Source organism: Gobius niger (genome assembly GCF_951799975.1).
Source record: "Gobius niger genome assembly, chromosome: 8".
Classification (NCBI taxonomy): Eukaryota; Metazoa; Chordata; class Actinopteri; order Gobiiformes; family Gobiidae; genus Gobius; species Gobius niger.
In genome coordinates, this window is record NC_136859.1 from 33,990,002 (window position 1) to 34,016,022 (window position 26,021).

Below are 26,021 nucleotides of genomic sequence, written 5' to 3' on the forward strand. Positions count from 1 at the left end.
CACTTTTTGTTTGGTACGAATATTACAACTATATTTAATTGTGTTAAAAAGTTAATTAGGATTAGGTGAACCTTTTCGGCCCTGAGACCTTCATCAGGCAAATTGCTGTTAAGCAAAAAATAACTATCTCCCTGTCTTCTGAACTTAGTCAAAATACATTCTAGTGAAAATACTGAAGTGTTTTTAGTCCTGTGAAAAGGGAAACATCCCAAAACACTATTAAAGGTGCATTATGCAACTTTTAATGCGAAAAAAGAACCTTTAAATGTTACCTTGTAGTAACCCTGTGGCTGTATGAGTGGTTAGCATAGTGCCTTTACTTTAGATCGCGGTGGTCTCCAGGCTCCGGGATCAATTGTTTGGAAGGTTTTCACTGCAGACCAGAAAACCTACAAAACATTTGATCCTGGAGCGTCCTAGAGACCACCATGACTGAAAGTAAAGGTGCCATGCTGACCACTCATACAGCCACTAGGTCACTACAAGGTTAAATATGCACAATTATCAACTTTTTCTTTTTTTGCATAAAAAGTTGCATAATGCACCTTTAATGTCACATCTACAATCTTTCCATCTTAGGCGCACTGAGTTGCCTTGTGTACGAAATGCGTGGAATGACTAAAGTTGCCTTGCCTTTCATCCATTCATATTGAACATATTGTGTATTAATCCTTGATTAACATGGGTGCTTTTTGTAGGGTCTCCTGATTGTCCCTGCCACTAAAAATATGTACCACATGAATCCCCTCGCAGAACTTTCTCTAAATGAGATCTTGAATCTCAGTGGGACTTTCCTGATTAGATAACAGTGACTGGAAATAAATTAGAGATTCCTAGTTCCACTAATTCCCACCGTGTTCTTCCAGCATGCATGCTGCGCATCACTGAAGGACTTTTCTGTGATGTTTGCCTGGCCACTGCAAAATCCATTCTCGCCATAGAAAAATAGTAAGTAATTAACTTCAAGTACACCTTCATTAGCTTTATCTCCAACAAGATGAAGTCTAAACGCGATTCCCCTTCCCCGGGCCGGGAACACACATAAAACTGAGTGGTTGATCATATCGGAGTTCAATAAAACCTTAGCAATCCTCCCTTCCAAGCAGCCGCGTGACGAGCCAACCCAATACCATATCCAGAATGTTTGATGAGCAGTTAACCTTTATGTGGACTGAGGGAAACGCTCGCTTATTGACGGCGCAGAGTTGGAGGCCAAGGGGAAGGCAGCCAGCCGACTTTCGATGATGTATTCCAAATGAGATGAAGCAGGTTGTGCAGAAATGGAAGCTCCGGTTACGATCAGAGCCAAGTCTGAAGTTCCACGGTCACCATCATTAGCATTTTAATCCTTTTTTTACTAGCGGTGGAGCTTTGAACATTGAAGGCATGGGAGCGGAATGCCGTTAAAGTTGTTGCTGGTTTTGTAAATCTTATGTGTGTTAAAAAGAAATATTCTGAATTTAATTTGGGTCTTTTCAATGAGGAATATTTGTGAGACGCATTAATTTTCTTATAGTGTTGAAATAGGACCAGTATTAGCAAGTATTTTAACATTTTGACACAAGTGCCATTAAAGTGCATATGACAGGTTTTAATGCTTTCGAAAATGCATAACATCTGTTGCAAGTAATAATTATCATTTTATTTCAGTGAAGCAGCAATTTTTATGAAGAAATGTTGAGAAGAAAAGTACATTTTCACAAAAATGGTTAAATAAATAGAGTTGGGAAAAATATTCAGCCAGATCTTAAATATAATTATTATAACTGTGTTTTCCAGCACATTCGCTGTGGCATTGTTTCATTAAGCTTCTGCAATGTCAAAAAAATCCAGTGTTGCGTTAATTTTTCCACCAAGATTGATGATGGGAGAGTGTGACCCCTGGGCAGAGTTCATCCAGGGGGACAGTGTATGATGTAAAGCCAAAAGCAGACGGAGCAAAGTGTAAGCTAGCACCAAAACAACATCAAGTTTGAACTAACTCCACTAAAACCTGACCTTTACAAGAATTTTAATTCACCACTTCTTTTTTTTTTTTAGCTCAGTGATGCAAAAAAAGAAAAATTTATTAATCTTAACCATGCTTGTTTAGAGCTTTACCGTACAAAACATCCATATCGACATGTTTATTCATCACCACTGTTTCGGATTACCGTGTCCTTAGACGTACAGTAAGCACCAGACAGAGAAGGCCTGCGTCACGTCTTAGCCTTCTTTTAGCTCAAAATATGCCACTTGAAATGCTGACATTGACGTCATTACTTTTCAACGCAAAGTCCCTTCCGGTTATGACCACTGCTCCCTACAGGTCGTCCTGTGGCGTCGAGGGATGGGTTAAATGCAGAGGACAAATTTCATTGTGCGGTTCATGTATAATGACAAATAACAAAGTTAGTTGTATTCTATCTCTTGCACCACGTACAAGGAATTGCATTAGAAAATATGCTCTTCTCATTTCCTTGGGGCAAACACTATACTGAGCAAAAATCTAAAAAATATGTAAATATATGCCCAATTGGCGGGTGGAGTTCAGTATTAAAGTGACATCAATGCCACATGGGTCTTGTGATGGTGCTTTTGAAAGTCACTTGGCAGTCCCAGGAGAAATAAGTTACAAAAGCACAGATAACATCACATTTGCCCCAAGAAAGTATAGACTAGAATTAAGTGGCCTGGGAAGGTTTATCAGAACATTTTTTGAAGTCCTGGTGTCGAAAGGACTTCAGCTGCACCCAGCCCTAATTCTGATATATCTTTGGAGTATACTTCGTCAACATGACGTCTTTGCTCCTTCTGTAAAGCGGCCGAGATGAGAGTACAGCTGCGGGCGGAAAATGCGCCCCTTTGTCCTCCGTTAGTTCTGCGTCTTTGGCCGCGGCCTTAGATCATTCCGTTTTAATGAACTGAACTTGTTAAGCCATCTGGGACACATTGGCAGTTGGGTCTGTCTCCCTCGCCCGCTCCACCAGGGCACTCCATTGATTATCCGACACTCATTTGGCCAAACCGAGAGGGCTGTGACTCCAGATTATTAAAAGCGTGCGGGACTTTAATGAGGATGGAATCTGCTTTCTAAAACTTGGCACCCATATCAAGGCTAAATTTACACAAACCCGGCCATTTTGCGACCCCGGCAGCCCGGCGTAAAAAGCCTAAATTCATATCCCGTTGTAAATTGCCAGTGGTTGCACCGTTGACTCGAGGAATGGCTATTTTCCGCCGACACCTGCTGCACTTGAAAATAGACGGTCGGGAGGGCGCGTCCATACAGAGCCGCCATGCTTGGGGGGTAATCCATATTGCTCTAAAAGCTTCTCAATAGACTTCTCATGTTCCAATCCTGTTTACAATAATATCCAAGTCCTCAGCAAAGACAATTTTAGGCAGTGTCTAGCAATATACTCCACAACTATTGATGTTTGGATCCAGTGTCATGGCAGAATACTATGAAAACAAAGCCATTGTTTTGTTTTTGTGTAGAGGCCATTGTGGAAAACCCATAGAGGAGGGCAGCACAATTAATCACAATCTAATCGGGATTTGCAATATGACCGGCTGCAGTTGACAAATCGCTGTTGCCAAGTACAATTATTCTGCTTGAAGATTAAAACCTGACGATCCTAAAAAGAAATATTTTTACAACGGAACTCATATGTTGAAAACTCATATTATCAAATATATAGTATATATATAGAGTATATAAACTTCATTGTACTTGGTTTAATTGGAATCATGTAAAAGTTTCCTCGTAAGGATAAATGAATGTATTTGTTTTGTCCCCTGTTCATGCCTGTGTTGTTCCCTCCAACATTAACACTCCCAGACGAGTATCAAATGTGCAGACTGAACTCCGTCTTGACTTTTATAACACAAATCAAAGACATCCAAGTGTTTGAATCTCTATAACTTCACTGTCGGCTCATCCACTTTTCACAGAACAAACTGAAGGCTCTGTACGTTTAATAGACTCACTTTGGCTTCTGCCCAAAGAACCATATACCAGTCAGTAATAAAAGCGTGAATCTTCCATATTGCTTTTCTACAGACTCAAGTCGCTTTACAGTTGGTTGGAAGACTCTTTGGCTCCTCTTGGTCGCTCTGGAGGGTTATAAACAGTTTCTTTAGCCACATGTGCCATGAGACAGGCTGACATTTCGTTGGCAAGCTGTTACTCGCAATGGAGCTCTTCAATCTCCACCATCGAGTCTTGCATACACCAAAGGACAAGATGGCAGTGGGCTGTGTTTCCAGGGAAGGTCCTACAAACAATTAATGCAACTCTAGATGAGAATAAATGTTGTGTCATTGCGGGAGATGCGTGCAATAACTCAGGCGAAAGCCAGTCGAGAGAAATATAAGAATATGTGACCTTTCTTTGGTTGCCAGGCAGTGTATCATTCTGAAATAATGAATCTACGTGGCATGTTAATATGCTGCTTTTAAAATCCATTCTTTTTACTATGAGATCAAGTCATTAAAGTTCCCCTCGAGCGCGAGGATAAAGCTATTTAAATTGCCTTTACAACAGGTGTGTAAGTTTGCGATGGTAGATGGATGTCTCTCGTGGCTTTCTCACCTGCAGCGATAATACTAAAGCCGTGGTTCATCTGCTCTTCCTCAGACCGTGGAGGAAACATAAATGCGCTCGTCTGGGCGTAATTTCTCAGACCCATTGTCCTGTTGTTCGGCCCGAGGCGGTCTGCGCGAGCAGTTGTGAATTCACCGCGTAAACAGGAGCCGACTCCCGCCCACCTCCACGATTTATGGCACCCCGGTCCACTCTTGACCCCGATGCTAAATGCAGCGTACTTCCCCGGCATTTAAATGAACAAGGCCATTATCAATACTGATGACAGTCCGCATCTGCTCTGACAAGGGCTCACTTCCACCACTTCCAAGTGGCTGATACCAGTGCAGTGCTGCGATGTGTCATTCATTGCATGTTGCTGTAAAAATCGCAATTACCAAATCGCAAAGGCTGCAAAGGTTAATACGCTTCTTCTACTAGATATCCAGTGTTGCGTTTGTTTTTCCCCAAGATCTTGTATCAATGAGGAGACTGTGACCACTGCGCAAAGCCTTCTCCAGCACATCGCAAAGGTTCTCCATGGGGTTCAAATCTGGACTCTGTGGCAGCCGATCCACTTCATACTTTCTGATGCACTCTTTCACAATGTGAGCCCGATGAATCCTCACATTGTCATCTTGGAATATGTCCATGTTATCAGGGAAGAAGAAATCCACTCACGGTCATTCAGGATGATCAGACACTGATCTTTTCGCACATAGACCTGACCAACTGCAGCAACCCCAGATCATATCAGATACTTGCATCCAGGTGGTTTAAACCTCTCTAAACTTGTTGTTTAAGTTGAGCTGTTAATATTTTCGAGTTCTCTTACTTTATAGGTTGGGTATGTACTGTAAGATTTTTAGTAAATGATGCCTGAACATGATCTATGTTAAGGATCGTCTGGCTGGATTGATTCATCAAACTTATTATATGTCTGCCTTGATGTTTCAATAGTCATGGTCGATTGCATGGTACAACACCTTGGCTTTTGGTACTTTTTGATTCATATCAATGTATAGAAATCATGCAGCACTTGCTTAAGGAGAGGGCTTCAGAGATGGGCTGCAGCAACTGGTCAAGAATAATCTCTTCATGACGCTGGCAGACGCATCTAATAGTATGTTGCATTGTTGTAGCAGACCTGTTTTGCATTTCATTTTGTCAGTGTTGAAAGGGCCGTTTAGTCGGGTCTGATTTTTGGCAAACTGACTCCAGATTGCATGTACCCAGTCAAGGCTAAATCATTCATTGGAGACCAGCCGGTGTGCGCTTCAGAAAGATGTATGTGGCACCAGATGTCCCAGGGTCATTTTCACAACACTGTTGAATATTATGGTGTTCTTTTCGTCAAAATTGGACCCACGCCTAATGCTGCTTTAATCTTTAGCAACAATTGACTCCAGAGTAGCGTATAGTATTGCTCAATCTTGCCCTTTAATTTTGCTTTTGTTGTTTTGTAGACTTCTGTTCCCGCTAGTGTCTTCAAATACCAATTGTCCATTACATCTGAAGTGAACTACTTACTTAAAGTAGTTTGCCAGTTTTCAAGGTTTTCAAATCTCAGCTTCAAAATGGCTTTTTCTGTTTTTTTGCAAATAAATTCTTCAAGTAGTGTTGTATAAATTGCCTGACCAAGAAAATAAAAAAGGTGCCCACTTGGACGTAACCAACTGTTCTGATCTTGCTGCAGTTAGTCAGGTCTAGGTTCAACAACACTACGAGCCCAAAAAAAGATGAGCTCAAGACCTGAACAACCTGAATGACCAGATTATTCTATCAATGGATTTCTTCTTCCCTGATGCCATAGGTACAGTAGTATGCCCTTTTTTTTGTGCTGATTCCAACATTCAAACTACAATTTCAATTTGATTTTGAGCACCCTTTTTAATGATCCACCTGGACAAAGCTGTCTTATTGTATCGTCATGGCTGGTCTTATCAAATGGCTGAAGTAATGAGTCATGAGTGAAAGTAGAGCCGGTCCATTCCTCCTGATGTCTCTCTCCCCTTTCCTCCCCCCTCTCCCCAGTGTGTGTTGGATGGTGCCAGTGGGCGCTCTGCAGTGGCAATAAGTGCTGCATGCAGATCAGTGCTGAGCGGCCTCTGACACTGCTACATTTAAAGTAATGGGTTAAAGCGAGCACAGTGTGGTAGAGGGAACGACTCGCATTCCAGTTACTGACAGTTGTGTTTTGTTGGCAACACATGCCGAGAAAGCAAATGTGGCACAAAGACTTTGATACCGAGCAAATGTCAGTGTCACACTAATGAGCTTGTGAAAGTGAAGAGGCATTGCCTTTCATCATTATTTGTACCATTTTTGCTCAAGATCACTTTGAAGTTGGATTTACAGGAACCTCATTGTTTCTGGATTGAATTTGACAGAGTAGAATAAAATGTTTTGACCTGATCTAGAGTCAGTTGGTGCTTTCTTAAACCTGTTGTCTTTCCCCTGTTGTTTCATCAGCAGTTTTTGCAGATATTCCCTGTTCTTGTGAATGGCAACATACTAAATATTTCAACTTCAATCATCCCAATAACAAATTTGATAGTATGTAGACAGACAGTCTACAGACCACCTTTAGTTTGTGTTTGTCATGTCAAGCTTACGATCACAGCCCTCACCCTTAGAATCTCAGAGCCTGAAGGTGGTTTTGAGAAATATTACATCAAATACCAGTTAAAATCCATCCATTTTCTTCCACTTGTCCGTTGCCTGGTCGTGGGGGCAGCTGTTGGAGCTGCCCAAATCACATTGCACCAGCCTCTTACAGCTCCTCCTGCAGGTCTATGGGAAGACGGCCTCATGATTCTCAGGCCTGTTGGTCTCTCATAAGGGGCTTCTGAACCGCTCTTTGTCTGACCCGTCCCCTAGGACAGTTTGCCCTGGGAGACCCTACCAGGGGCACGGAGACCCCGACAACAGAGCTCCCAGGATCATTCGAGCGCTCAAACGCCACACACACCACAAGTGCCTCTCCTGTTGTTGACTAATAGAAATGGTGTCTGTGTCAAGAATAATGTTTCCTAATGAGTAAAGGCTTTGTAATGCTGTTGCCCACACGCATTCATTCACAGATAATGTCCAAATATGGTCATTTCCTTCAGTGCCCGTTTACTCAAAATGAAGTTGTCATTCATTTATTCCACTCTTGCAACATCTCCACTTTAGTAGCTCCTACAGACTACAAACTTTCCCGTCTTGGACTTCGAGTTTTTTCCAGAGGGATATTTGGATGTCTAATTCCTGCCTGTTGTGTTGAGCTTTTTCCTTTTCACTTATCTAGCCAAGACTATTCAAAAACTAAACGACTAAACTAAAAAGATCAATCTTGTATCAACAAAATAAAACCAATGGCAATTTTTTTGGCATATAATTTCTTCTATGTCTTTTCATATGAAAACGTATAATGCCATAAAACTTGAAATAAATTTTTACCCTATTTGTATCGGTAATGTACAACAAAAGCTCAAACTGAAATCTCTAATCTCTCCTCCTCTGTGTCCCTCCCAGGCAGGAGGCCACCCTGGGCTGGATCATGCGTCTGTGCTGAGGAGAGCCTCTGGTGCCACGATGAGGCTGCCCCCGGCCGGCTCCCCTCTGCCCCTGCTGCTCCTGGCCGTGGCCTGGACCGCCATCGTGCCTCCTCCCCCGACCTCCGCGGCCACCCCGTTCCCCCAGGACCTGGAGCCCATCAGCACCGTGGGCCGAGATGGTGAGTGGGTTATTGGCTTCGCGGCCCTGACCCCAGGAGGAAGGGAAGTTGAAAAAGGTCTGATTTGTAGAGCGGCACAGACTTTGGAGAGAGGATGTAAAGATGTTAGTGTGTGAAAAGTCGCCACCTGGATCTGGGGTTGCCACATTTAGTCGGTTCTAGGTTCACAAACATGATGTCGGCAAAGGAGGAGTTTGTTCCATCAGTGGATGTTTTTTTCAATTGGATTTTTTTTTGTTGCAATTATTGACATCAACCAAGAGGACAAGTTCATAAAATATACGTAATATATTTTTCATTCCCTTTTATGCATACTGACTAAAAATCCAATAATCAATGCAGCTTAATTTTTTTTTCAAGTTGGATGGACAACATTTCAAAAATCATCAATCTTCATAATGAAAGATGTTCAGTTCCACCAGATTGTAGATGTGTTGAGACGCGGCGAAGGTGAAAACATGATTTTTCTACACAGTGATCAGTGTTGAGATTTAGGATCCCAAAAAACAGTATTTTACAGATATTTTTTCCCACAAATGACCATTATGTGTTATTTATGCTGGTTTATTGAGCGCTGGTAAAACTTATAGATTCCTCTACCAGTATTACAGATGTCACAAGTTCTACTGATTCAAACCATAATATTAAAGTTTAGTTTTGTTCCCACATATTTCCATTGAATTAGTGACCGTAAATGCCTACAATAACATTAGGACAGTATCATGTAGAATTTAAAATCACTTCCCCAGATCCGTTGCCGTTGGTCGGTCTACTGCCAACTAATCAGCCCTGTTTGACTTCTGGGATGGCTCTTGGCCAATACAGCTGCTTGGATTTTTCAATAAATTTGACCATTTTTGTCAGAAGCACCTTGTACTACGATCCATAATTCTCTCAGGAGCTTAAAACATTAGTTGGAAGGCTTCCACTGAAGGCTAAAATACGAGGCTCGGCAGCGCTCCATGGTTCATAAATAAATGTTCACGCATCAGATAAAGTATATAACTGCGGAGGAAACATTTGTCAAATCAAATACAAAATGAATGGGTATGTAAAGACTGCATTTTAAACTTCTCAGGGCTAGTGGACAGCAACATCTCCCACTCTTTTGTAGTAATCTTTCTAAACTCTTCCTGGAATTCAGTATTACTAAAAAGAAAGTCATTTGTCAAGAGAGGCGCTAAATACTGAGAAATAAAACTATGCTATCATATAGCAAAACTAAAAGGTCAAACTAAAGGCTAGCAGCTATCCTTAGCCATTTATCACCTCATTTATCGATTTACCACTTAAAACATGTACAATAGACCAGGATGAATATGTGTGCGTGAAGGTCAGAGGGTCACATTTTGTAAAAACACTGCATTATGTAATAACTGTTCAAAATGTAATAACATTTCAAATTCCTTGTGTAATATGTGGAAGTGGACATTGTTGTTGGATAATGCGGTGTTATTACATAATGCAGCTCTGCAGGGTGCAGTCTGCCCCAGGGGAAACTGAGGCTACACAGCCGTGCCAATAACACACACCCTGGTGGATTTCTTTGGCCATTTCTCAAAGAATATGAATGAAAACACAGAAAACTTTTTTCACTCATGGTTAGTAACGTTGTGAAGCCATTGATTGTGAACAAAAATGTGTGAAACAAATCAACATCACAAAATAAAATACCAAAATGACCCTGTTGAAAAGTTAGTATACCCTTTAGTGGTAGTGGTGGAGAAGGTTCTGTAAAGTAAGTAAAATAATCTAATGGTGAAGCAGTGGCTCAATGACATTGAGGTCAGGAGCCTGAGATGGCCACTAACGGGACCTTCACTTTATTCTGCTGGAGCACTTCTTATCATAGCCCTTGTTGTAAACAAAGATGAGAAGTGCATCAATACCTACTGTGAAATAAGGAGGTGGTTCACTAATGCCAGGGTCAATCAGTCAATGGTTTTGTATTTCCCAATATCACAACAGGAGTTGCCTCACAGGGCTGCACTAAACATGAAGGCAATAAAACGGAACAGTAAATAAGACAATGCAAAGTTCAATAAGACAATGTAAAGGGTCATTTTGGAATTTATTTTGTTATGGTGATTTGAAAAGTGTTTACACATTTTTTTTTTAACAATAAATGACTGACCCATCACTGGGCCCGATTTTGTGTCTCAAAACGCAGACGATAGCGTGACATTTTGCGCTCAGTAGGAGCACACTTTGTGATCTTGCCACTCCAGACTTAGCGCATTTAAGTGGGTGGAGACACACATTTTCCTCCAACCAGATTGACTCCGCGTCCAGGAGAGTGGTTGTGTGGGAGTGGGGGGTGAACATGTGCTTTTGTTTTGCTTCGCGTTCACGCCAAGTGCGGGCCGATCCGCGCCACAGCGGACGCTGTAGCTCTTTTTCTCTCGAGACGTGAACATGGTTTAGCTCACGATGGGGTAAATAAAGTTTTTAGTTTGACCTGTGAGAGCCTAAGGCTTAAGAAAGAACGCAAGCCAGCGCAATGTAAACCAGGAAGTGAATGTTAGCCGTGTTTCCATCAGTGCAGTCACCTCCTCTTGTGACGCCCCCTCACAGGTGGCGGAGGCGAATGGCACATATAGCGCCGCCACTCGGAAAATAATTTACCAAGAGCCTGCGCCGCCCCGTGCGCCGCCCCGTGCGCCGCCCCGTGCGCCGCCACAAGATCTGGCCCCATGAGTGAAAAAAGGTTTCCGTGTGTAAACCTATTGGCACAACTTTATCTTCCATTCCATTGATTCAACCTTCTATTCGAGATGTATTGTGGGACATTTTGTCTTTCTGGTCTTTCCGACACCACTATAGTGCACCATAGGGAATAGTGTGGATGTTTGCCCATAGTCAGGGAGGACATGCAGGCTCTGTGTGCAGCTGCAGCACTGTCTTTGTGATAAAGCCTGAACTGTCGATTTCTTAAGTAGTCAATTCTTTCAATAGACCTGTCACAATGAATCTGATTAGTCCTCGCTGCCTTACCACTCAGATTCTAATTGGACAGAAGGGTATGTATTGCTTCAAGCTGGGTGAAGCACTTTCCGTCTCCAGCCTGTAATGGTTTTGAAGTGGCCGCCAATTCAATTAGCCTTGGATGAATGTAGTGCTGAATTGAAGTACTGCTACGTCATCGCACCTCAGGGGTCCCAGCCACTGCCACCGTCGTTGAGGTCCACACGGAAAGTTCCTGCCGCCTCACGTGGTGGCCTCTAATTGATTATAGAGGTGGCGAACACCACGGCCCACACACACCTTAATTGATGTATCAGGATAAAGGTAACGCAAGCATTACCAGAAATAGCCGTGCCATTAAGTCCTGTATGTGCGGAGCCGTGTCCCAGGGCTAATGAGAGCCATTTGTCACACGGGGTGCCAGCTGGTGACAGGGCGGCATTAGGCATTTTGTAATAACACCGCATTATGTAAAAACAGTTTGAAATGCAGGGTTAATTTGACACTGTCCACTGCAGTTGCTCAGGTCTAGGTTCAGAAACACAGTGTGCCCAAAGAATGAGATCAGCTGACGGCCTGAACATCCTGAACGACCAGGATATGCCATCTGTAGATTTCCTCTTCCCTGATGGCACAGGCCTATTCCGAGGTGACAATGCTAGAGTTCATCAGGCTCACATCGTGAAAGAGTGGTTCAAGGAGCATGAGATGGATCGGCCGACACAGAGTCCAGATCTTAATCTTTGGGATTTTCTGGAGAAGGCTCACACTCTATCATCAATACAAGATCTTGGTGAGAAATGAACCCAACACTGGATCTTTTGACATTGCAGAAGCTTATGGAAATGATGCCACTGCGAATGCACTGCAATCAAAGAGCCACTAAACTTGTGAAGAGTTAGAATAAACTTTTTTCTCCATTCAGTAACAAAATGTGGCCGTGACTCTCTGCAGCCGGGGAACTCCACCTTGCTACGGCGAGGAAAGTCTGGGCATCTCCTCTTACTCGGCCGCGGAAAACAGTGACAGCCGAAATAGAGACGAGACGTTCAATATTACCGTCTTCATAAAAAGAGATTTATTGATTCGCTTGTGAGGTAAAACTACTTAAGAATCACAAACTAGTGGCAAAAGAAGACGGGTTTCCAAGAACTGTGTAGTGTCATATTGCGTATATATGCCTGCCCCACCTCAACCATTCACTTTTCACATAGACATTTACAGGGGGAAAGTATGAGCTTAATGATGTCAGGGAAAAAAAACATAAAACATACAATTTGGTTTTAATTTGTACTGTGTGTCTATCAGGGACTAATGAGCGGGAAAACGGCCCTGCTCAGCCTCTCCTTCTGAAGTGCGTGCCCTCAGCTGTGCCCTCCAACTTTGATAACAAGTGTGAAAGCGCTCGAGAGTAATTATCCGCGTTCACCTGGGAGGACAGTGATGTGGGGAGGCTCTCCGCGGACAGCGCTGCCCTGGAAGACCCACTTTACGGGAGGGGGAATCTTTCAAGAGTCGATGGCAGTCGTGCAGTCAAGGGACAGGACGGCTCTCCCTGTTCAGTCTGGGATGGAGTTCAGCCGGAACAGGGCTCATTCAGCAGCGGCCTGGTCATAGAGAGCGCTGGAGGGGGTTTAAAATACTATTAAGTGATTCAAGAGGTTTGGAGGGAGCTTAGTTCAGTCAGATCAAACAATGGGGGAGGTTCGTGTGAAGTGAAAGACGTCAAGAAGATATGATATTCCTTTTAGTCCTTCAGCAGAAGAAGATCTTTTGAGATTGTGCCTAAAAGGGAATATGTAATTCTTTGTTCAAGCTTTTAAAATAAGAACACATTGTATACCCCTTAGATGTTTTTTGGAAAGTTTTTTAACTAAATTATTAATTTCTAAGCTTATATAAAATGACTGGACTTACTATCCATCATAGATACCTTGCACAGAGGAGAATACACAATAGATAGCAAAAGCAATAGCAGCTGATTTAGCAAGACATCTTTTGTGGTTAAAGCATAGGACTTTACTTAAATGTTAAAGGGACAGGCCACCATTTTCACATACTGAGATATGTTCTTTTGCCTGAGCTTAGACGAGTTGATGCGTACCTGTCTGGTCTTTGTGCATGCGCTCAGTCACACAAAAACGACCAAAGATGTTGTTAGCATTTGGCCTCCCCCAATGTAAGACCAGACAGGTACGCATCAACTCGTCTAAGCTCAGGTAAGAACATATCACAGTATGGAAGAACTGTGTGCCCTCAGTCACACAAAAAGACCAGAGATGTTGTTGGCATTTGGCCTCTCCCAGTATATTCCTATAGCTCCAAACGGGGTGAAGTTAGAAGCGACCAAGCTCTTACAGGAGCACGCACAAAGACTAGACAGGTACGTCAAAGCTCAGGTAACGATATACTTTTAAATTAAGCTCAGATAAAGATGATGCACAAGACCAGTGGCCTGTCTCTGACACGAACAGGGGAAAAGGGTTGAGAACCACATTCAACCCCACAATAACATGATTTATCATTTTCATTCATTAATTTAAATTAGATAGAGACATGAATTTAAACATTGTGGTGAACATTGTTGGCAGACAGACTGAATATGCAGTATTGCTGAAACATGAACGAATACAATTTGACAGATTTCCAGGCATGATTTTGTTGTGGTTTTAGGAAACAATATAAGAACATGGTTAGAGGTTCAGAAGTCATGGGTTAGCAAAATTTTGTCCATGTAGACCTCTCGTTTTTGGCTGTACGGGACAAAGGTCCTATCAAGCCTGAATGTGATCACTTTGTTTTGGTATCATGGCGAAAATCTAGCGCTCACACTTGTTTAACAGCAGATACATTTGTTTCTTAGCTGCCCGCTATTTCAACTTTGGAAAATGCCCGTTTAAATCAGCCCTAAAACAATTGACCCTCGACAGATCAGACTGCAACAATATACCGTCTGTAGGTGGGTGGAATGCATTTGCAAGTGAACATTTCGCCCTCAAAGACGATCTGTTACAAGAAAAAGAACAAAGCACATTATGGGACTGCATCATAGACGAGGAGGCGGCTAAAGACTTCTGTTATTTTTGAGCCGAAAATGTTTCAAAGCAACATTCTTAAAACAAGTGCACGCAACAAGTGTGACGTGTTGGATTGTGAGAGTCAAGTACTCATTTAATACTGGCTGGACGTCATAGAATGTCCACTCATTCTGAAATAAAGACATAAAAATCTATTTTCTTGAAGCCTTTTGTTCACGCCGTGCCAATGCCCCGAAGCACTGGAATTGTGAGAACTTTGTTCAAACCTCTGAACTCGGCAAACCATCGTTAAGATAATATTTTCTTTTGTGAGCCACTCTTGTTTGACTTCTCCAAGGACAGAATATAAATTGCCGCGGCGAACAATGGAAAATGAAAAGCCGCGGTGCAATCCCGAATAGATATGAGATCACCCACTGTCTGTTTGCATCACGCCTCTCGGTTCGTCTCTAAGTTGATTTGCTCACAGTCTCTTTCTTTTGAATAAGGGGCTCGTGTCTCTCTGTAGTGCGCCTTTTTGAAAATTGTAGACTCTTTGTGTCAACTTTTTAGAATCTGTCTTGGGTCTGTGTCAGTAGCGCAGGGTTTCCGTGGGGTCATTTGGATGGATTGTGGTCAAATTAATGCCTCAAGTGTCATTAAAAAGCATCAGTTTGATTCCAACAGGCATTAAATCAACTCTTTTAGTCCATACGTTAATGGAAAATACAAACACACACTTTTTTTGCTTAAAGCCACACAGCGTAGAATTTTACCCAATAAACAAAATTGAAATTCAAGCATTTATTTTATGACAGATATTTCCATCATGAAAAAATACCTCATAAATGTACAAACACACATTTATGAGGCTCACCCCTGCTAAGATATGACTGTAAACTTTACCGGGAGTGGGTACGTCTCCAGCTCGTCTCCATGGAGATGTGACGAAAGGCAGTAGAATTTGAGATTTAAACAGGTTAGTTTCTCATCCAAGTCCATTCTTTTATTACACCCTGCAGTAACAGCATGTTCTGTGTCATTAGGAGCATGTTTTGTTTTGCCGCAACAGTATAGTCCAAAATGTTACGCAGTGTACCTTTAATGATGCTGACAATCCTGCATTACCAGTCGGGTAACCAAAACCAGAGACCAACTCACAACTTTTTACTTCTCTGGCAGCAACATCTGTCTCGCGCTGCCCTTGGTACCAGAAGGATGTCCTGTCACTCGGTGCGAGGCGCAAAGCTCGTTAATTGAGTTGCCTTTGATTTGTTTCGTCCTGTCTTTGGCAGAGACCCGCTCATGTGTGCTAAGAAATGCTTACCGCGAGCCATTATTTAAATCGAACTTGACTTCTTTCTGACACCGGCGTCTCATTTGCAACTTTGGAGAGATGCGTTCCCCAATAGTCCACCTCCACAAGTGCACATTAGCATAAAGAATCTGCTCCAGAACAATAGGCCACTGTATAACCTTGGATTGAGTGTAACAAAGGTGGAATTTATTTTTAAGTTCATTCATTAAGTAGATTAATCTTATTAATAAATGTTGGTGTTTTGTTATTGTGTTAGAGTTGTTTTAAAATTAGAAACTTGTACTCTGTCGTATATTTCTTTGCGGCAAGCTACCAGTTTCTCTGATTTTGGTAAAAACTACACCACTATGACTCTTTGTAAGTGCTGCATCTTATCGAGTCTCACTTAAAGATACAATTGAATTCCATGATCAATTGGTTCAAAGTCACTGCTAACATCTAAATAGTTGATCTGTGGTTTTCTACGGCTCACAATACCTCTTTTGACGAAAACATAAACAGGGCCAAAACGAGCCCTTGTGGAACACCCATTTATTGATTTATTTTTCTGCAGTGTGTGATCCGCATTAACTTTATGAACATGTCTCCTCCCCGCAGCGACCTACCTGTACCCCAGCTTCCAGGGCCTCATGTCGGACAACGACACGGCACGCCTGGGGCTGGACTTCCAGAGGATGCTGCGGATCAACCACATGCTCTACATCGCTGCCAGGTCAGTGCACATGTTTCAGCCCTACAACCTCTGAGAAACACCATGTAAGAACACTCATCACACAGTTGTATTTCCTCAGGTGTGAGGGTAGTGTGGAATTACTACGGAATTAGTTACAGGAAAGTTCCAATATATTAAAACTACAAAGAAGGCTGTTAGAATCAATCCATAAAACATCATTATAATCATAAATTTCATTAAAAGACAAGAGTGCAGGAAACAGTCACATTTATAGTTGAAGAGAGAGATTTTAGCCTAGATTTGAACATGCTCACAGTTGAGGTTTGTCTCAGATCTTTTGGAAGACTCTTCCAGAATTTAACAGAGTAAAACTGAAACGCTGCCTCGCTGTGTTTAGTCCTGACTCTGGGCCCAGCAGCAGACCCATCCCTGAGGTACTCCGAGCTGAGATGGTTCAAATGGCTCTAACATGTCAGAGATGTACTTTGGTGCCAGGCCATGAAGAGACTTGTACACAAGCAGAGCTGTTCTAAGTCTATTCTCTGAGCGACAGGAAGCCAGTGCAGAGACCTGTGCGCTGGACTAATATGGTCACATTTCCTGGTGCTACTTAAGCAGCAGCACTCTGGATGTACTGCAGCAGTCTTACAGTGAGCAGGCTGTTTACAGTAGTCCAACTCACTAGAGAAAAACACGTGAATTAGTCTGGTTTAGACACTAAACCTTTGATTTTAGAAATGTGCAAACTAACCCCTGGATTTCTACCACAATTTTGAGGTTTTAGAGAGACTCAAGGTGAATTATATCACTTTCTCTTTTCTTCCTGGGGACCAAAAACTGTGACTTCAGTTTTGTGTTGTTCTTGCTAAATTTGATACAGCAATGCGCCTTAGCTTGACACACAACTAGCTCATCTTCTAACCAAATTAGGTCCCAGCTCTCTAAATCTGCTTTCTCCCAGCTTGTGGTTCTGCATGAGAATCACTTTTAGGGCTTATTTTTTAGTTGAGCCATTTTAGGGAGCGCTCCACACTGCGAGCACCGTGCAGCGATAATCTGTGATCCATTCCGAGGCTGATGAGCGCGCTGGAAAACCCAGAGGTCGTCACTCAACGTTTACTGCTTCTGTGTGATGTTAGGGGAACGTTCGAAAGGTTGATTCAGTTCAGGTGCTTTTCACACAGAACGTATTTTCAACTCCTAAACACGCAATCTGTAAATTCCTGCTGTTTTTCTCTTTTCGCCTAATTGCATGACGCTGCCCCCCGCTCCATCAGCATCAGAGGTTAATTATCAAAAAAGTACAAGGTTGTCCCTCCGCTAGCTCCTTTAATGGCGCAGAATAAATCTTGCTACAGTCTCTGGCTCGGGGCCCGAACTGCGGCGCCCGGCGTTGCCAAGAATCTCTTAAAGGTACAGCGGTTTTCCAATGTACCTAAAATGGGCCGGACCTCTCACAGCTGCATACCCCGCAAAGTGATTCATGCGGGCTATGTCAATATTTGAAAAACAGTTTTCTCAAGTGGATGGAGGTCAGTGAATCTTTGCAAAGCCACCTGCGACTTTGAGCTGGCTCTGATCAGCGAGGTACATGTGATGGATTATGCCTGTTTCCAGTCTACTTTCAGGCTCTTCTGCATAGATGATCATTTTACTTCATTTAGTATCATCGAATAACCACAGTTTCGAGTCCATTAGCAGATTTCTGTTTGTGGACCCATAAATGATAGCTGCAACTACATATAATATCATAAATGCAAAACAATGTAGATTCTCAGTCATCCAGGTGGTTCACTCTCTGGTTCTCGGAGGAAGAATATTGCGATTTTATGATTATTCAGGATTATTGAAATTTAGGAAGGAAATACAGATAATTTCTCAAATCCTTTATAGAAGTGTTTCCCAACCAGGGGTACGAGGACCTGGGGGGTACTTGAGCACTTAGCAGGGGGTACTTGGAATTGATTTGTGATTGAAAAAGAAAGTGAAACTGCATCGAATTTCAATATTAATTTCAAAGGAAAGCTAGTTTTAATGATGTTTTTCAGTAAAAGGTTTAATTTTGAGAGGGTTCAGCTTAATTTTGAACACAACTCTATGGAATACTAAATAATCTTAGTTTAGTTGGTCACTTTGTAATAATATCGGCAAGATCCTGGAGATAGCGTGTACTAGGGTATAAACAAACGACTCAAGGGGTACAGCAGATAAAAAAGGCTGGGAACCACTGCTTTACAGCACTGTCTAAATGCTCACAACAAAGAAACAAGACATCATATGGACATTTGTATAATTGGAAACCTTTGTAGCCTATGTTATCTTTTATCGTTACGCTTTTACCATTAGGTAATAAAGAAATTAAAGTAGAATAGAATTAGTATTATTACTATCAAAGCCTTGGCAGACCAAAGAGCTTTACAAAACACAATAGACGATAGAATAGTATTATTAGCCCAAAGGAAGCAAAATGATATGAATGTTTTTGACAGATCTTTTAAAATAAAATATTCCCGCTCTGATTTGTGAATTCATGAATTCACTATTTACAAAAGAGTTCCTTACCATCTGGTTTGAGCTGATTTCCAATGCGCTCACACAATTTCCCTTTAATTTTTTACCTGACATAAAAACTCAGAGCTACATTTGGTTCCTTTGGCATCACAATTCTGTAAAAATGGATAAGATTTGCTGTGCACATTGAATTATTTAACCTGTTCAAGTCCCTCATGTATCATTATATCAGCGTGTGGGCAAGTATTTTGAGTGTGGAAGATGATGAGGGACTGAGACATGCATTAATGAGACATTTGGTTTTGTCTTATATACAGTAGAACCTTGAACCTCTTGACCCCCGACTTTAATCGAGCATAAAAAAAAGAAACGAAAAAAAGCATCAAAATGAGCCGTACGATGTTAAGACTGCAAAAATGAAACCAAATACTCCAGGTTTGAGAAGCGTGAAGTTAATGCACTGGCAAAAGGTCATATAAGTCCTTTTTTGCCCAATATGTCACCTTTGAAACACAAAGGAACAGAGGGAAGGGAACATAAGAGTGTCAGCCATAAGGAGAACTACTTCAAAGCAGATAAAGGTCAGCCTGCGATGGCTCACAATTCATGTGTTGACTCTCCGTCTCTCTTTCTTCACAGGGACCATGTGTTTGCCATCAATCTGGCGTCTTCGTCGGAGCAGATCATCCCACAGCAGGTAGGATCTGTGCACTATCTACACTTTGGCGAATTTATCTGCATGCAACCAGAGTTCACATGTTTGCCAAGGTGTGCTACATTTTCTTCATCCTGCAAATATATCTTCTTTATTTTTACTAGTTACCCTCAATCGATTTTTAACCCACACATTTTTGGAGTAAATATTGATTGCAGTGTTTTCTTTCTGTGGTCCTGCACTTTCTACGGGTGCCGACTCTCGGAGTTTAGAGAACACAACAAAACGTTCCCTTTTTACAGCAAAATGGTTTTATTTCCTTCTTGGCAAGGCATGTTTATTTATACCATGCATTTCGTACACAAGGCAACTCAAATAAAAAACTATGTCGGTTGAAATTGAAATATGACAGGCGGTGTTAAACGTGTGCCACGGTAGTGAAAAGACAGGGGAAAAAAGAAGCGACGAGTAGTGCCGTGTGTGCTAAAGCAGAGGTTCTCAACCTGGGGGTCGGGACCTCCAAGGGGGTTGCGAGACAAATTTGGGGGGTCGCCAAATCATTTAGATAAAATAGACATATTTTCATAATCTAATGTTTTATTGTAGCATGTGTTTGCTATTTTACCAGAGTGCCATTATTTGTTCGTAGTTTGATGAATTTTATTTCAGCCATTTGTTTTTTAGAGTTATGTAAGCTACTGTTCCTATTTCTCACGGTGTGACCCGGTTAGGGGGTCACGAACCCCTTTACCTGTTATAATGAGGCTCCAAAAGGTTGAGAACCACTGTGCTATAGGATGATGAAGTAATGAGCTGTATACTTGATAGTCACAGTGATATAAATGCTCAGTGACTATGACCCTGATCTAATGCACAAGAAGCAAACATACAAGAGACAAGTGACAAACACTTGACACGTCTGAGTGACAGATGCACCGATCCCACCGATCATGGTATCGGAAGCTTTTTTGCTTCCAACACCGATACTGGAGGTTTGAATATCTACCGATATCCGATATTAACCGATACCAGAGCCTTTTTTAATTTGCTTTCTCTGAGTGAAAAAGTGAATGGTCCTCAGTGTGAGATCAATAAAGTCTTATCTTTTCTTGTCATGATGTTACAGATCAATGATCAATTATATCCATTAATATACTAATGGAAGAACATTAAACAAGGATCACTGGACTTTTTGACACTATCCTTGGGACAGGCTATTTTATATTAATACAAACAGCTCACATAAAGTGATCTGATCAGTTATTCTTTAACAGCATTTCATAAACTAAAAAACAAACACTTCAGCACTGGTCATTTTATTTTATTTAGGTATATATTTAGATATATTTCTATCATAGTTCCTGACCCAGGATTATTTTCTCTTAGCATTAGCATGCTCCTGCAAGCTTTAGCAGGCTGTTCGGCGATCAAAACTGCATTTGTGGGGGTCAAAACTAACTCAGCGGTTGAATTCTCCAAAGAAAGTTGTGTTTTTAAGGCAGAGCCAAACCGGTATCGGATATTTGTAGACGATACCCGATATCATATTTTTTTCGGTATCGGATTGGTGCATCCCTAGTCTGAGTGATTGCGTATTTTAAAACAGGATTAATTCCTGTGCTGAGATTATTAACTTTTTATTAACTAAATAATTTGCAACTAAGGGCTCCAACTAAAGGTGAAAGAAATCCACAATTTAGTTAGTTTGGTTTAGACACTCTGGAAACTTGTTTTGGAACAGAGGCTGCTCAAAGTGACACAATCACCTACAACACTGTAGTCACAGGTGCATATTAGGGTTGGGAACCTCATGATTTGATACGATACGCGATACATGGCTTACGATAACGATTATCTCACGATACGCCGATATTGCGAAAATCGATATATTGCACAAAAATAACCTACGATACATCACGATAAAAAAGAACATACTACTTTTAACCTTCATTTTTACATACCACACATTATTCATCATTTACATTTCTTTGTACCACTTTTTTCTGTGTCTATAAATGATCCCTGACTCACACACTGAAGATGGGTCTATAGATCTGTCAGGAACTTCATTTACATTTCAATAAACAAGAAACCACAGTCCTGTTTAAAAAGGAATAAATCAACCCCAAAGTAATCTATTATAGAAAACGCAATCTCAATGGCCGCCGCCTGGGCGCCGCCATGTTTATTTCCCATACCGACTTTGAAGCTAAGCAGGGAAGTGCCTGGTTAGAACTGGGATGGGAGACCGTTTGGGAACACCAGGAAGCCTGGCGACAGTACTGAGTGTGTGCGTGGTTGGTGGTGCTGCTGTCCGAGCACAACCCGCTGTCACAAAAACGCGAGTGCACGAGATCTGACTGCCGTGCGTGTGCGCGCATCCAAACAGGGCGATGTGTGTGTGCGCGCGTGTGTGTGTGTTCGTGCGTGTGTGTATGTATGTGTGCGCGCGCATCCAAACAGGGCGATGTGTGCGTGTGTGTGCGTGTGTGTATGTGTGTGCGTGCCCAAAACCTGCTCAAACACGAGCCTCTAATCAAACGCGCTGCTCCGACTGATTTATCCTCCGTGTGAGTGAAAGCGAAAATGAAACTACAACTTAACGAGCGCATGGCCTGCACTGCGTAGTTTTTTTTCTTTTTTTTTTTCTTTGCTGCTTTACCATTTGTTTTCTATTTTGCTTTCACGTATTGTGAGCCCAGAGGTACATTTTATTCTAAAGCAGCTTTGAACGCATTGCCAATTTTATTGTAAGGTTATAAATACTGTCTAACAACGATCATTAGGCTATTTCATTTCAAAACCAACTTATTATTTTTTTGATTGTAAACTACCGTGATGGACCAAACCACGGGTCCTGCACCGTGAACCGAACCGTTAAAGCTGAACCCCTAATATTTATCCATAATTATTCCACTGTCTCTTGAATCCTGTTCCCCGAGTTTAGCGAAAATATTGTCGTAGTTTATAAGAAAGGAGCACGGGTGCATCAAACACTCCAATTGCAGTTTGTTTGAAATTGTTTTTTGCCTTCATTCTTTTACACATTTGTAGTGGCCATAGTTTTTGGAATGGGTTGGGAACCACTGGTCTACAGCTGAACTGTGTGACGGGTTGGACATTTCTTTGTAATCACTCACAATCTAAGAATATCAAATGTGGAGACTAGCGAGGCCCGGCCGAAGGCCGGGTCTCAGCTAGTCTCTTATATAAATCTAAACACTATCATCAAAAGATTATTTGTGTGACAGTGTTTGGTCCAAGTGCTTAAAACTGTAGTGCTGCCCCCTGCTGGCCTGACTGAATTCTAGATCATTGTTGGCCTCTATTGACTGTGAAAACAGTGAAGCACTGCTGCCTCATTAATATGCATTATGTCATCAAAACTATCGATATCGGAATAAAAAGTAAAGGTATCGCATCGTCCTGCAAAACATTGCGATATATCGGAAAATCGATATATTGTCACACTCCTAGTGCACATTAGTGAAAAGTACAGTATTTTTACACAGTCTACAACTTGTTTTTGATACAAATCTTATGAAGGTGTACTCGTTTGCTAATTAATAGTTTCTAATGTCATTTAACTGTGTAGTAGTAGTTCACCCCCACCTGAACTGCGCACATTTGAGCGTTGACAAAGGGACAAAAGAAGCATGCTGAGCTCCACGGCAATACTAAGAGTCAACAAACAAGGACATACTGGTACTTGCATGTCCAGAGGCGTTAACATTTGAAACAAAAGTGACATATGAACTGCTAAACTAATACTTGTCTCACACACATTATTTCCTCTCATTTAGCAGACTCGCGCCACATCCAACCCTCACATCAATAGCACCGACACGTCTGACTGAAGAGGTCCTATCAGAGTGTTTTTGAAGCTAATCTAAACACAAGCGAACAAAAGTCCAGGGCTGTGGAGAGCTTTGGTTTAAGGGCAATCATGTTTGACAAATGAGACGGAGATAGGACCGAACGTGCCACTTGGAGCGCCACGCCACTTGAAAATAGATACATGTCCGACGCGAGATTGCTTGGTGCTTGAAAGAAAGGGATGGCAAAAATAACAGAGGAAAAACACAAGTTGCTAAGATTATGAGACTGCGATAATGAAAACAAGCCGAGGAGTGTTGTCTCAAGAGAGCGGCAGTACTTCACAACGCGCCGGGGCCGTAGAAGGTCAAATATTTCCATGATGATATATTGGCGGGAGTATTATTGGCGGCAGCGTCCAGATCCGATATTCTGCAGAGGCAGTAAAGAGCCCGACATTTAATTACAACAGAAATGGAGGACATTGTGATGCTAAGTTTTTATATTGCTATTGATTTCCCTAAAAGGACACGGACATTTTATTAGGAACACACCACCACGAGCAAATATAATCACTGAGCGGGGGATGTCAGGATTAATCATGATTATACAGATATGGGAATTTTAGAAGCAACGATGATGATGTAGCTCATTGGTGGCTCATGAGCGTCTGGATGGACACAGACGGCAGCGCGTCATACATGGCGGTGTGGCCTCGCCAAGGGGGAAGCAAACCTCTCACAGGAGTCACCATTGTTCACTCTTTTAGGCCGTTTCTGACTGTGAAATATTTGTGCATCACACAAGAATAAAGTCAAACTAAAATCGGGTCCATATGGATGATTTTCACAGCTACTCGTTACTAATGTTAGCATATGTAGCATGAATCTACCGTTAGCTTCCTGGTTAGCATGTCTGTTGTTGTTTTTTTAAGCATGTATAGGCTGTTGAACCACTGTTTGACCAATAATAATAATAATAATATAACAACATACAAACAACATATGCAAAGACACTTTTCATTGCATTTTTCATTCACTCCATACTTGGACACTTTGTGCACTTTGCTCCTCTGTCCATTTTCATAATTCAGCATTTGTTAAAGTAATGAGAGAAAGTTCATTTTTTCCCCACTTTGTCTTCCCCCTCTGGGAATATATGGGCAATTTCAAAGACACCGTCTGTATCAATCGGGGTGTCCAAACTATGGCCGCCCCTTTGACCAGTGTTGTTTTCATCAACAAAGACTAACCATATCATTTTGTTCTTTGGGGACTAAAACATGCTTCGACGTTTGAGTTTGCATTAGCAAGATGATTCAAGACAAAAGTGTTTTGTCAGACCGTTGGCAAACAGAGCTTGTGCACGGAGCGGGAGAACACACCGGCGTCCTTCTGAATTGGCCGTAGTTCCTGTCCTCTCTGTCAACTCTTTATCTATTCTACAAATGGTCTGGGATCTTGTCTAAAGCCTGGTTCACACAGGAAGATTTTAAATTTGTTGGCTGATTTTCCAAACCATAGAGAGATAAAACACATGGTGATAAAAAAACAGTTTTGGTCGTACAGTGTGTGGTGTGGCTGGTGTGCAGCCACACGGCAAAATCCACACACAAACCGATTCACTCACGAGTCACCAACATTCCCGGGTCAGACGGGAAATCTCGCAAAACCTGTCGAGATCAAACGTGACTTTATAGTAAACAAACATGGCGGACGGAGAAGAGGCAGTGGCCATAGTTTGTTTGTTTTTAGCTGAAAAAATAAACGTCTCAGATGACGTCCACCAGACTTTCTGGTGTGCCATGACGGCTGTTTTGATTTTGGATTCCCCTCCGCCTCGTCACCTCGCTCTCTGATTGTCTACACGTCACAGTCAACAGGCTGTGGCTCCTTTGTCATCGGGGGACACTACACATGATGAGAAATGGGGCCAAAACAGTCCAACATGTTGTATCCCCCCGATTTGAGATATGAGCGGTCCCAATGTCCTCCTGAGCCGACAAGAGCAGTATTAACACACCACACACGGCAGGAATATCTGATCTGACAATCTTAAGTGCACTCCGATTATCGGAAGGTAATCTGAAAGGGAGAATCGGGGCTAAAATCGGCCTTATTATCCTGCCATGTGAACCAGGCTTAAATCTGCTTGAGTTCAGATGAGTATGATCGACAGGCAGATTAGCCAATCAGAGAAACGCATGGTGAGATCAAAACTGAGCCCCCTTGCTTAATCAACGGGAGAAGTTATAAAGTTGGCTCTGAATGATACAAGGTTAGTTGAGAGGAAGCACCATCTTCCCTCTATGATCTCAATTATAAACAAATTGGCAGGAGATTTGCACCCATTTTGAAGGAATTACTGCATTACTGATCCAAAATTAAGAGCCAGCAGTCCAATTTGCTTATCAGTGAGTGGCCTTTGATGGAAAAATGTCTGGACCCCTCTGATGTAATAGAAAAGCTCTAAAATAAAACTCCTGCGTTGTTGCCGTCATTAAAACTGATTTAAAGCCACAACTCATAATAATAAGACAATAACCAAAATGAAATACAAGCATTTATTTGATGACAGAGATTTTCCTGCTGTGAGCGGCTCAGCTCTGAGACATGACATGTAACTTTACCAGGAGTGGGTGCGTCTCCAGATCGTCTCCATGGAGATGTGACTAGAGTCAGAATTTGAGCTTTAAACTGGTTATAGGTCCTCATCCAAATCCATTCTTTGCATGTTTTGTATTGATGGCAACAGTATAGTCCAAAATGTTACGCAGTGT

General features: G+C 41.9%; 1 protein-coding gene across 2 annotated transcripts in view; it reads left to right on the forward strand.

The window, feature by feature from the left end:
* Positions 1 to 26,021, forward strand: part of sema6cb (semaphorin 6Cb) — a 266,790-nt gene that overhangs the window by 143,915 nt on the left and 96,854 nt on the right. For both annotated transcript variants that reach the window (XM_079561863.1, XM_079561864.1), the window contains exons 5-7: positions 8,087 to 8,288; positions 16,185 to 16,299; positions 19,411 to 19,468. In XM_079561863.1, coding sequence (XP_079417989.1) covers positions 8,147 to 8,288; positions 16,185 to 16,299; positions 19,411 to 19,468 — 315 coding nt within the window. In that variant the 5' untranslated portion in view covers positions 8,087 to 8,146. The remainder of the gene's footprint in view (positions 1 to 8,086; positions 8,289 to 16,184; positions 16,300 to 19,410; positions 19,469 to 26,021) is intronic.